The sequence below is a fragment of the Lepisma saccharinum genome, chromosome 1 (genome assembly GCF_977018435.1).
Source record: "Lepisma saccharinum chromosome 1, izLepSacc3.1, whole genome shotgun sequence".
NCBI classification, from domain to species: Eukaryota; Metazoa; Arthropoda; class Insecta; order Zygentoma; family Lepismatidae; genus Lepisma; species Lepisma saccharinum.
The window spans coordinates 44022967-44037193 of NC_139229.1; the positions used below are offsets into that span (position 1 = coordinate 44022967).

General features: G+C 37.1%; 1 protein-coding gene across 2 annotated transcripts in view; it reads left to right on the forward strand.

Moving 5' to 3' along the window:
* LOC145991547 (23 kDa integral membrane protein-like) overlaps positions 1–14227 on the forward strand; it is a 105148-nt gene that overhangs the window by 66869 nt on the left and 24052 nt on the right. The window contains exon 4 of one of the 2 annotated variants that reach the window (XM_083127618.1): positions 4470–4661. In XM_083127618.1, coding sequence (XP_082983744.1) covers positions 4470–4661 — 192 coding nt within the window. The remainder of the gene's footprint in view (positions 1–4469; positions 4662–14227) is intronic. The other variant, XM_083127692.1, reaches the window with a different exon arrangement.

Here is a 14227-nt window from a genome sequence, read left to right on the forward strand (position 1 = left end):
TTTTTCCAGTGGCAAAGAAGAATAGAAGAAATAAGAATTTGCTGTGGAAAGAATAAATAGAAGAATTTATCGCGAATATAAAAATATCTCGTCGGAATATAGAAGATAATAAGAATTGCTGCTGAAAGAAGAAATAAGAATTGATATGAATAGAGGAAATAAGAAACAGCGATGAATAAAAGGGGATGACTATTTTTTGTAAATTGAAGAAAGAGATTGTCATAAAAGGTAGAATAAAGAAAAAGAAGATTATCCTTTTACCAAAGAAAAGAAGTGGAAATTGAAGAAAGAAGAAGCCATTCATATATTTTGTCATAGAAGAAATTGATAATAAAAGAAGAAGAAGCCTTTTCCATATTAAAAGAAGAAGAAGCCTTACGATAATCAAAGAAGAAGAAACCTTGTTGATAGTAAAAGAAGAAGAAGCCCTTTAAAAGAAGAAGAAGCCTTTTAAAAGAAGAAGAAGCCCTTTAAAAGAAGAAGAAGCCCTTTAAAAGAAGAAGAAGCCTTTTTGATAATAAAAGAAGAAGAAGCCTTTTCGATTATACATACATATATATATTTTCTCTGTATTTTGTACAGTTCTCAGAATATAGATCCGCATTTAACTATATCCTCTTGGCTATAAAACGCTTTCTTATTTGGAATTCTCAAACAAAGAACCTATCCCCCTGAGATTAAGATATCTGTAGCCGTTGTAAATAACATTTAAGTACGTACCCACAAGGGGCGTAGCATTAGTGCCGACCAACGTTGCGGCTAGCAGAATTGTGACTGAGAAAGCAAAGAGAGAAAGAAAGCCAAAATGGAGGAAGAAAATAAAATTGAAGGCGAGAACAGAGAAACTATAATGGAGGAAATGGAAGACAGAACGGAAATATTAAACTGCTGTGGAGAAGAGGGAAATAAGGAAGAAAGTATCCTATGCAGCTCATGCAAAGAAATGAAACATTGGCTATGTGAGAAGATAAGAAGAGAGAAGTACATAGGAATAAGTGAAAGAGGAGATTACGTATGCAAAAATTGTAAGGAAGGAAGGATAAATGAAAAAGAAGAGAAGAAAAGGGAAAAAGAAGAAGAAAAAATGAAGGAAAAATCAAAAGAGACGGAAGAAGTGAAGATGATTGAAATGTTCCAGAAGTTATCGATCCAGATGGAAGAAAGTAGTAGGAAGGCGGATGAAAATAGCAGAAGATTAGAAAGAAAGTTTGAAGAGAAGTCTGATGAGAATAATAGAAAACTCGAAGAAAAGATAGATGAAAATAGTAGAAAGTTAGAATAGAAGTTTGAAGAAAGTAATAAAAAGATGGAAGAAAGACTCGAGGAAAACAGGAGGAAATTGGAAGCTTCGAGGTCCGAAACCCATGAGATGTTCTTGAGATTGAATGAAACGTGTGAAGGAAATAGAAAGTCTTGGAAAGAAAGATAGAAGAAACAACGTTGTTAATCGAAGGTACAAGTTTTGTTACAAATAGAAGAATAGAAGAGGAGGTTTCGAATCTCAGAGAGGAAAATAAACAAAGAAACGAATATTTGGAGAGAAAGCTGGTCGAAAGTAAATCTCAAATAGAATTAGCCGTTTCAAGAATAAAAGAAAACGAAAGCAAGTTAGAGGAAGCTAAGCTCCTGATAGAAGATAGAAGTTTGGAAATGAATAATAGAATCGAAAGGGAAGTTCTAAAACTCAGAGAAGAAAACTCGCATGGACTTCAAGAAGCTCAAGAAAAAACTCTAAGTATAGAAAAGGAGATTGTGGAAAATCGAACCAAAATGAATGCAGCAGATAAGAGAGGGAAAGAAATGGATAGAAAAATAAACGGAACAATATCCAGGATGGATAAGACAGAGAAGCGAATGGCAGAAGTGGAAAGAAGATTAGGGAATATATCAGTAAGAGAAAGGAAAGCTAGATCCAGTTTTCGATGCAGCGAGGAAGATACTTATATCAAAAAAGAGATAAAAGAAGAAAGCTCTAGCGATGAGTCTACAAAGCAGAATGGACGAGTATCCAATGATGAAACTGAGAGAAGAAATATATCTCAGGACGAAGAGAGAAACGAGGCAATGGAGCTAACAAGAAGCTATTGTACTGATGGAAGAAGGTTCCAAGAAAGATCGCACGGAGGAGAACATTTGGAGAACGACCAAAGTAATCGAGCGTCAAACATGTAATGCTCTTGCAGCAATCCCCAGGTGTGAGAGCTAATGAAAGGGAACATGAAATGAGGGGAGAAACAATAGAGAAACCCAGCGATAGTCTAGAATTATGTTTAGTAGGAGAACCAGACTTTGGAAGACTAAAACCTGGGAGAACGTTTTATGTTAAAGCTAAAATAATAGAACTGGAAGTTAAATGTTTGGTAGATTGTGGAAGCGTAGTGGAAGTCATGAGTTACGAATGCTGGAAGAAAATAAGAGACAAGTACCCGCAAGCTAGATTAGATACATGCGAGAAAGACAGGATTAGATTGGTAATGGCAGCCGGCAAGGATGAATACAAGATACAGGGATCGATAAAAATCATGATGAATATTCAAGGTGAAAATTTCTCAGTAAATTTCCTAGTGGTGAAAGGATTACGGTGTGAGATTATTTTAGGAGTGTCTTTCCTAGAAAAGTATGATGGGCACATTCATGTCAAAGAGAGAAGGCTAAATGTGGAATTGGAAAGTCGTGTAGACTTGATATTCCTATGGAGACAATGTGTGACGAGTCAACAAAAGAAATGTGTGTTCGAAAACAAGGTCTTGTTGTTAAGAAAAGAGACTTTATGTATAAAGAAAGTGAATACGACGAAGATAAACATAGATAAATAAAGGAAAAAGAAAATGAATATGTGGCGTCCGTTAAAGAAATACAAGATAAAGTGAGCGAATGCATAGAAATCTCTGAAAAGGAGAGAAGAGAATTGAGAGTTGTACGTGTCAAGCACAGGAATTTATTTAGCCAGCGACCTGGACTTACGAATGTGTATTCATATGAAATAGAGGTCGACACAAATCAGCCCATAGTATCTAGGCAATATTCTATACCGTTTACCAAGAGGAAAGCTGTTGAAGAAGAACTACAGAAATGGCTGGACTGGGATATCATAGAAGATTCAAATAGTATTCACATAAGCTCCATGCACGTAGTGGATAAGCCAAACGGAGGCGTGAGACCTGTTTTGGACCTGACAGAGCTAAATAAGCATGTATTACTACCACGAAATCAAGTAGAAAAAATTAATGAGTTGTTGCATTCATTTGCGGGAAGTAAGTACTTCACATCTTTTGATTTAACGCTAGGATACTTCCAGGTGGAGATTGAAGAAAAGTCTAGAAAATACACAGCATTTAGGTATGGGTCCAGGTTATTCCAATTTAGGAGACTACCTTATGGACTAAATTCATCGGTGTCGGCGTTTACAACGGCGCTAAACAGAATATTTGGTCTGGAAACAAAGTCATGGTTAGCAATATACGTAGATGATATGTGTATACATTCAAAGGACTGGATGGATCATATAAGGAAAATAGACTGGGTTTTATGTAAATTGAAAGAAGCAGGACTTACCGTTAAGTTAGAAAAATGTTCGTTTGCGAAGAAAGAAATCAAGTTCCTAGGGCATATAGTGTCTGGAGGAAACGTAAGACTTTGTAGCGATAAAAATGAGGCTATAAAATGTTTTCCAAAGCCTACAACCAGGAAACAATTGCAAAGATTCCTAGGGATTTTACAAGATGATTGCAATGTAAAAGAAGCTGCATATTTAGACACTTAGTTTTTAAGAAAGCAGGGCATGGATATTATCCATAAAAATTATAACAAAATGGCAGAATTTTTCACTAAATTATAAGATATTTAATGATGTATTGGATTGGTAAAATAATCGGTAATTTTGCCGATAGACTGATACACCGATATAGCTGTATCGGCCGATACTGATATACAGTAAAACCTCGTTAATCCGGACTAATGGGTGGATAAGTTGACCGGTTTAACAAAAATTCGGATTAACTGAAATAACCTAAAAGGACAGTAGAAAGTGCATTAAAACTCCGTTTATAGCAACAAAACACGTTTATTGTGGTGTATTTAAAGTTCATAGGCCTAAATACACTATACACTACAGTGCATAGTGTGTGGGAAACAGAATTTCATCAGTGGTTGACTGCCTTTTCTTTGGGAAGTTCTCTTGTTGACTTCTAGCCACATTTAAAACCTTGCATTCTGCTTTTGTCCTTTCTTTTTTGCCTTTTGCCTGTCCGGATTAAGCGAAGTCTGGTTTATCAGGGACCGGATTAACGAGGTTTTACTGTATTACTGATCAATCTGTCCCATCCCTACTTCTTAATCATCTTTTGTCATACACAATATTAAAAAATTGCAATTACCTACTCCACTTCATCAGATACGTAATAACATATCAAGTGATCACCAGTAGGGATAGCATAAAAACCTATAACCGTGATATCTTTAATTTACAGCAGTTCTGCTGTGGTGTTTCTGGTCCAGCTGACTGGAAAGCTCTTGGAAATATGACACCATCATCTTGTTGCAAGAGGAGAGCAGTTGAAGTATGCACAGGCACCGATCAGTATCAGACAGGCTGCGTGGTTGGAATCAAAGGTAGCCTGTTTTTAGATCTAGGTTTTCTACTTCTTTTTGCATTTGTTGAGGTAAGTGAATACATGGAAATCATCATTGATAATTTTTTTTAATATTTAATTTTAGGCCATTTTCAGGATATTTATTCTTAATTTTCTCTTTAAAAAATATGGCATGTTCCTATTCTATAATGATTGGACTGATTACCTTATTTGCTGGCATATAAGATACATCAGTGTATAAATCCGTCCCCCTTTTTTGTGCACATTTTTTATGTAAAAGCTTTATCACTGAATATTATAATTAATTTACAGTATTTCAAATATAAAGTAATATATTGGTCTACTTTCAACAAATAAGTTACCTAATCTATCTAGGAAAGAATATTCACCATGTCCCAAAATGATTATCAGGGATTCAAGTAGTTGGTATATATTGCAACAGACGAAGGTGAATGTTTATATCGTACATGTACGATAAAAACGACTGTGGAAGTTTGCAACCCTGAGCGCTTATCATTTGTTTCCCATCAGTCACAGAGGCGTAGGTGTATTACAAGATGGCGACTCTCATGTAGAAGTCCATTTGTGTCATTGAATTTGCAATTTGCAAGGTGTAGTACTTTGTTCTTTGTTGATTTTGTGGGGCTATGTGAAAGATAAAGTGTACGCAGCACCGCTACATGTCGACTTGCCAGACTTGATAAACAGGATTTTTACAGCTGTTCAATCTATCACTCCACAGATGCTGACCCATGTTTGGGAAGAACTGAACTACCGAATGGATGCGTGTCATGTCACAAAAGGTGCTAACATTGAGCATAAGGTACACTATGTTAACTTGTTGAGTTATTGTTTACTTCCATGTAAGCTTTGTCCTTGTACCCCGCATATAAGGGAAATTCAAGGACTGTGAAACCTCGATTATCATTTTGGGATACTCTGTATTGTAATCTTATTTGTTAAAACCCAGACATCGCATGCGGATCCATGCATATGAACTCCGTGTGACTGGAATGCTCTCACACACTTCAAGGAAGCAAGAGAGAAATCGTCTAACTCAGAGCAGAGGAAATCACCAGAAATAAAGGTAATAAAAAACTGAGTATCGGCGTGTAAGATGTACCCTGTTTTTCAGACCAATTTTTAGGGGGGAGTGTACATAGGCAAATAAGGTAATCAGTACTCTCTCCTATTAGTATTAGGGGTGTGCGGGACAGAATTGTTTTGGTCGGGACGGGAAATGTTTTTAATCCAGACATTCTGGACGGGAAAATTTTGCAATTTCCCGACGGTCAGTATTGCTGCTGCAACCATTTTCGTCTTCTTCTTCTTCTAAGAGAACGAAACCCAACTTGCCTAACCTAACCACCACAGATAATTTACTACTCCAAAAAACTACCAGCGAATAGGAATGCTTGAAAAGGTTGTAGCAGCAATCACTACCTATCCCGACCAAGTCGGAAAATTTTCGGGAATGGAAATCTCGAATTCTATACATCATTTTCAGCTTAAGTGATTGTTTTTGCATTTCAGAAATAGAAACTAACAATTTTCGATAAGTTCCAGACACTTACAATGCAGAAAACATCGAGAATTAACGACTTTTTAAAATGACCATTCGGCATTTCCCTACTGGTCGGGATTCCGAAAAGTCGGGATCGGGAAATTTTTTACCGATCCCGGTCCCAACTATTCGGGATCCCGCACACCCCCAGTTGATATGTGTGATTTATCTGTAATATTACTAGTAATTCTGCCTATCTGATGTATGGATAAATAGCCTGTAATTTAGCACATAACTCTGAATGGTTAGCTTCCCAGTTGTCCTCATGATGCAGTGTCAACTCTGAAATTTTGAAGCTCCCACCAGTAATGATGGGTCATTCCAGAATGAATCGTTCCAATAGAACGAATCAATCTGATTCCGGAAGTCGACGGAATTGGATCAGAAGGTTTAAGAAGGGAATAAGTCCAAAAAGTAAATTTGTGTGATATATATATATATAAAAAAAAACAACTGTATAAGGTCCGGGATTCTTTCCTTCTTACACTTTACGTTGATTTCAGGGTTCTGTATCTTCCTCTAGTGACTGCGTTTTATATCTTTCTTCACACTCACGTGTAGAGCGTCGCTATCCGATGATGTCGAATACAAAATGTCATTTTGCCACTTTTGGTCTTCATTCCTTTCTTAAACCTGCCTATTCAAATTGATTCTGGAGAGCTCCTGCGCCTGCGCTAATATCAGCACATGTGAGAAACTTCCACTCAAAATTACCACAAATCGCTTCTCTTGTCCTTTTGTTTCCTTACTTTCCCACCATTGAAAAGACACACTGGAGATGAGAGGAGGACGAAATTATTTTGCCCATTCAAATGCGACGTGTCTAAACAGTGGCTTACGAAAAAAAGTAAAGTAAAGTGCTCCCCTGTGCTTAGCACCACGCCATGAAGGCGTATAGGGGGTGTGGGGGTAACGCCCCACACTTTCTTGATCCGGTCGTGAGTTGGGGTGATGTGATCAACATCACGCCCCTGACCGCCTTTACCCCCCAGGGTTTCCCCCAGGTACCCATGTCATTCGACGCTGGGTGGGCGCCGGGGCCGCTTCCAACGTTAGAAAAGTTCCCGGATTTGAACCGTCCGGGGATCGAACCCGGCACCTTTAGCATGGTAGTCAGACGCGTTACCGACTGAGCCATCGCGGCCACCACAGTGGCTTACGAACATTGTGAATTCTCCAAAACTCTGCCTTGGCCCAGAGAGAACATTCCGTCACGAATAACAAAGAATTCCCTATACGACATAAAAATTCCTTGTCTTCCACAGCCAAATAAAAAAATCAGGATTTGTTCAGAATTTCTAATCTAGGAGGACGTGAGTAAAATTTTAGGAGGATGTAAAGGCAAATTTAGCACCAAATTAGGCCTTTGTGAATAAATTAAAAGGGGTCTTATTGAGAAAAAAATAATGACTATGTTATTTAGAGGTGGATAAATCACTCAGTATATATTTAATTCATTTTCTTCACATTGGACAAAATCCTCTTTATTTCAGTCGTTATTGTTAATTAATGTTTTAACTTAAATGTTGTTACACTTTTTAACTCAATCACGGTCAGTTGAGTTCGAATTGCAAGAAAAAACATTTAGGCGCCAATAAATGGTAAAAGCCAGCTTTAATGCAAGACGTCTAATTCCACCACTCTAATGTTTCTTACACATTCTAGATGCTTCTCCCTTTTCCATTTCTTGGCTCCAAAATTTCCCGTTCCTGGGATAGTTTCCTGCTGGGTTCATCACCGCTTTACAAACCCCTATCCCTCCTCGCCATTGAGGCCGGAAGGAACTAACCAAGAAGCAAAATAGAACGGAGAACATTACTGCAGTTTTTAACTCGCTCCAAGCTCCTCAATCTGGTGACTGTACATTTTAAGTGCTAATCAGTGAGTCTTGGAACGAGTATTTGGAATCGGAACGAATCGAAACAGATTTCGTTCTGACCAAACAGCCTGGAGACAACGAAGATACAGTATGCATGGAGAGAGACGAAGTCACAGGTGTGTTGAAATGCACCTGAGCTTTGCAAAAATGTTTGCTGAAATATGAATTTGAATTATAACATTGAATTCTAAAAAAGGGTAATAACCATGTATTTCAGATGAATAAAAATACATTTACAGTGAGAGAAGAGCGCAGTAATCATCTGGTATTCATAACAATTTAATTTATTAATTTATATATAGGACGGTTACTTTTTTAACCCGTCCCCCTTTTACCATTACACAACCTTTATCATGAACAGATAGAACAAGATAAAATGAAAATATCAGTTATTAACCATTCTTGTTGTTGCCATTAAAAAGTATATTTTTATAAACTCGTCATTGATATATTTACGCCGACAAATCAATTACACAGGATCGGCCTCTTTGAGAGATTTTTTTAACATATTTTGCCTTACATTTCTTAGCTCTTTTTCCATCGACTTTAGTGTGACTACTACTTGTACTTGTTGTAGCTAGTGTTAATAATAAATGGAAATAATTTTGCCGTTTCAAAGTAAAGGATAATTTCACATTAATGAGTTGAGCAGTGCAGGAGGGACGTGTAAAACTGCCACATGTTAAGAATTAACACACAGACATATAATACTAGGATACAGTCAGCACAAAAACTCCATCCTGCATTATTTTCAATTCCCCCGCTTTCTCTCCTGGTAAGGAGGAACGAAACATGTGCCTCATTCCTTGGAACGAGAGGAAATGATTCCAGGAAACATGATTCCGCAAAGGTACGAGACGGCAGGAGTTTCGACTGACTTTCCGTGGAACGATAGAAACTAGTTAGAGGTATCGATTACTTTAGGTGAGAGGATTGAATGGGATCGAATCTACAAAGTGTGCGTTCTGAAAGTCTTAACAAAAGAACGAATTCCAATGAAGATAACTGGGCTCCTGAACCTGGTGATACCAGTTATTTTACAGAATTATGGGATGCTCTAGGCCAGTGGTTTTCAAACTGGTACGTCTCCCCCCAGGGGTACATGAACAGAGACCTGCACATCGGGCAGAATCGCTTACTAGGACCGCCTGGATGGTCGGGCGGGCGAGTAAAACTATAGACCTGGCTTTTTGACCCGTCAAGCATCGAAAGCCCATGGGTAAATGGAAGGCCTTGAATGACCTTCAGCGAACGCTCATTCCGGTTTTGCACCGTCTCCAGATACATGAGTCACGCAGTCACCGTTGCCAACTTTTAGATTCTAAAAATGTCAAGGAGCACTTAAAATGTTCATCACTTTTATCAATTTGAAATTGCAGACATTTATTCCTTGCTAGAAAACATTTGTATCACTCACACCCAGTGGCGGCGATTGGGTTCCAAAACTGGAGTGCCAATGCGCAAGAGTAGTTTAATTTCCCTTGGTACATGAGTTTAGCGTGGTGCAAAAGTGGCAAAAAGTGGGAGGGGGCAACTGTACCCTGTCGACCCCGCCCCTAATCGCCGCCACTGCTGACACCTGTAAAGGGGTACGAACCAAGTTTCGCAAAAAGTGCCATCGTAAATATTTTGGAACTTTGTGTGGCTGGTGGTTGTTCTACATTATACTTTTTTGGGGGTGCTCCCCTATGGCGCAGCGGTAGTGTCGTCGCCTTGTAATCAAGGGGTACCGGGTTCGATACCCGGTGGTTTGAATCGCACTTTAAACTATAGGTGCAGTCCCGATTAGCCTTATTGTGCATAAATTAACCAAATATATGAATCAATCAATCAAACTGATTTTCTCTCTGGTGCAATTTTGCCAATTCAATATCCGAATTAGTTGCTCAAGATTCCCCTCCCCCCCTGAACACTAAGGCATGATGGTCCATAAAATGGAACATGAAATCAAAATTTGCATTATAAAAGGTTTTTGACTATTGTCATCTCTTTCAACAAATTGTCGTTCGCTTATGTTGTTGCTAGTTATCTAGTTCTCAGACCGCATTTAATAGTAATACGATGCAAAATATAATTGTTAGCTTGTATTTTCATACGGGTGCAAATAGCAGGCAATGCTATTTACACATTTCAACAAACAAACAACGTAAAAATGAAACCGAGAGAAGATTTACGATTTCAAGACCAGAAAAGTGACATAAAATGAACATAACACACAAACCTATTTCAAGACCGAAACAAATGTGGAAAATAAGTGAGAAAATCTTAGGTGGAGTGGCGCAGCAACATATCGCGAGGCCCTGGGCGAGATTAGAATGCAAGGCCCATCCGTTCTTTAAGTTTGAAATATCAATGTAAATCGATACATAGTCATCAAGGAAACGTCAGAAAATTATCATATTTATATAATAGCCTATAATAATAATAATTTATTTCTGACGAAAATTATATTTAATAGTACGCGACAGAGAAATTTACACTTGGCAGAGCTACAGTCACACGATGCTGGAATTTTCATTAACCAAAGTAGTAGTAATACTACGATTTTTAAGATGTTCTTTAGGCAGTAAGACAACTGAAATATCTTTAAATGTGCTAAACTTTTTAAAAAAAATCAGAAATACAAAGTAAGAATCTTGAAATAGAACCTATATATTATTTAATGTCACAAACCATGGCTTAAGTAGAAAATATCGAAGGACGCACATAAAATGTCGGTGCTTGATAGAGCGGAGGGAAAGGGGTGCGCTAAACCACAATTCTGTCTAGGGGCCCAAAGTATCTACCTACAAGCTCTCCGACACAATCGGTTTCTACATCAACAAATCTTATCTTTGGTGTAATCAATTGATACAGCGAAGTTGACTTTTTTTTTATTTAGCAGTTTTGACTTTGTTGCACATTACGTAATTGTACCAGGTAACTTTGAATTTGTTTGAAGACGTTTGTTTTCTAAGTGCCCCTTTTCGTCAATTTCATCAAAATAACTATTATTCATCCCCATCGTTGCCATTAGCCAAAATAGCATCGCTTCTTTTTTTTACAATTTTCGTAGTGATCTCCGTACGCCCTGGGCTTTGGTAGATTATAAAAATTGTCTGAAGTTTGAACTCGTGACCTCCTCCATACCGTTGCAAGCTGTTTTTTTTTGTGATTGTTCTCCTCGATTATTCAAAGTGACTCACTTTCGCATATTCAAATACACACAAGTGAAGGGGGTTTATGTCACATTATTGATTTCAAATTGTATTCTTGGGGCCATGCACACACTTCCTAACACTGTTGCCTTGTAGTCGATGAGTTGTGCGGGTACAGCTGTGAAGTTGTTAATAAGACCCAACACAGACAAGTCCCCCACCATTGCTGTTCGACATAGTTGTTTTTTTTTTACTAGAAAATTGTTATGATTATCGTACACCTATATCAGTATAGAATAACATGGTGCCATTTTCTGTTTCTGTTGCCAACAAAACAAATCTATAGGCCACAGGTTTGAGAAACAAGACATTTTTAAAATTCTCCTGCACATAACATGGACCACCTATAGCGATGATATAATATAGGTCGATTTAACAAATATAATTCAAAGTTATGTAATGAGATTTGGTTTAGTATTTAATCACAGCAGCTAAACAAACTCGCCATTCACTTCACAACAGAAGTTAACTATATTTTGCATACATGCAGAAGTAGAAATTTACGCCCCGAGGTGTGTTGTTGGAAGACTATATAATGAGACACAGCGCCCCATTCTTTACAATAATAAAATAAATACAAAAGAAAAATTGAACAAGTGAGCAGTGGAGTAAAATCCTTTCTCTTATTTTGATGTGAACAAAAGTTTTGGTCCATACATTGATTCTGGATGCCAGTTAATTTGCACCCCCTTGTCCAAAAAAAATGCTCTGGTCCCATCTGGAGAGTGGAGATGAACGTACAGAAGCAAAAATATTGCAACACTGATATGTGCGTCTATTCAGAAAAACCAAAAGTTTTAACATCCATGGACAATACCGTACTACGACTGTTGCGCCCCCCATGTGTAAAGTGTTTTTCTTTTTTCCTCGTTGGCTGAACGCGAAGATGAGGATTGGAAGATGCTCGAGACACCCCCTCATTCGGGGTAGCGACATACGTATAACATCTTTCTATTCCTAACGCTCCATTTCCTTTTCTATAAGAGGGGCATTTTTTTAGCACCTGTCTGATATGACCGCTCTCACTGCCCCCTCTTTCCTTTCCTCGCTTAAGTAAACAAATATTAATTATTATATTGGTTGCCAGTTTTAAAAGAAGCAAAACAGTACGATTATTGCATTTTGCTTTTCATTATTTTTTTATTGATACAATACTCGTATTTGCTGTCTAATGTGTTTGTGTTCGTCTTCTGTAGTAGTTCCTCCATTCATATTGGTGGTTAGGCGTAGAGCTGACAACTCTGCACTGTAAAAAAAGCCATGTCAAGAATCAGCAATATAAGGCCATGGATGTTCCCAAGATAAAATATTCCGGAGGTAAAATAGTCACCCGTTCGGATCTCCGGGTGGGGACTACTTTGGGAGGTCCCTGGACTAAGGATAAGATCTACGTTAGGAATAAGGATATTAAATTAGGCACCTGGAATGTTCTGAGCCTTTACCGGCCTGGGGCATTTCAGTGTACAGTTAATGAGATAGTTAAGTATAAATTAGATGTAGTAGCTGTCCAGGAAGTTAGGTGGCCAGGAGAAGGGAATTGTAAAACTAAAAATTATACTTTTTTCTATGGTGGTACTGAAAAACATAATTTTGGAACAGGCTTTTTCATAAATAATAGAATTATCTCGGCTCTTAAAACAGTAGAATTTATTAATGATAGGATATCATATGCAGTTTTACAGGGTAGGTGGTGTAAAATTATTTTAATAAACATACATGCACCAACGGAAGATAAAGATGATAATACTAAAGATGATTTTTATACAGAGTTAGAACAGGTCTTTGATAAATTTTCTCAGTATGATATGAAAATTCTGTTAGGTGACTGTAATGCACAGATTGGCAAAGAAGAGACATTTAAACCCACGATTGGTAAAGAAAGTCTTCATGAATTAAGTAATGATAATGGTATAAGATTGATTACTTTTGCAACCTCAAAGAATTTAATTGTGAAAAGTACCACTTTTAAACATAAAGATATCCATAAATATACCTGGTCTTCCCCAGATGGTAAAACTCATAATCAGATAGATCATATTTTCATTGATAAGGGAAGGCATACTAGTAAAATTGACGTTCGTACACATAGAGGTGCTGACTGTGCCAGTGACCATTATTTAGTAATTGCTAAATTAAGAGAAAGACTCTCAGTGATAAATCATAAGCAACAAAATCTAAAAGTTCTAAAATTTGATACAGGAAAGTTTACTGATGAAAGAATTAAGAAAGATTACCAAATTAAACTGTCAAATAGATTTGATGTTTTGCAGGATTTAAACGATGATGAAAATATAAATGAAAGAGACGTAAATAAGAATTGGGAGCACATACGTAATGCAATAGAATCAGCAGCTAAAGAAAGTATAGGATACCATAAACCGAGAAAAAGTAAGCCATGGTTTGATAATGAATGTCATAATCTAATAGAAATAAGAAATCAGGCTAGACTTAGGTGGTTAAATAACTCTGATGATACAAATCTAAACAATTATAATAGAATAAAGCGAGAAGTTAACCGCACGTTTAGAAGTAAAAAAAGAGATTACTTGAAAAGCAAAATTAACGAAATTGAAACAAACAGCAAAAATAAAAATATCAGAGATTTATATAAAGGTGTAAATGAGTTTAGAAAGGGGTGGCAACCTAAAGTAAACTTGATAAAAGATAAAGACGGTGATTTTCTTGCTGACCCAAGCGATATTCTAAATAGATGGAAGAACTACTTTAATGACCTTTTAAATGTCCATGTAGGAGATAAATCAGGAGTGAATGAAGTCCACACAGCAGAACCTTTAGTTCCAGAACCTAACTTGACTGAAGTGAAAGATGCTATTAAAAGTCTAAAGAATAATAAAGCACCTGGCATTGATTTAATACCAGCTGAGTTAATTAAATATGGTGGAAATTCGTTATTATGTCAAATTCATAAATTAATTTGTTTAATATGGAATAAAGAAGAAATCTCTCAACAGTGGAAAGAATCCATAATTGTTCC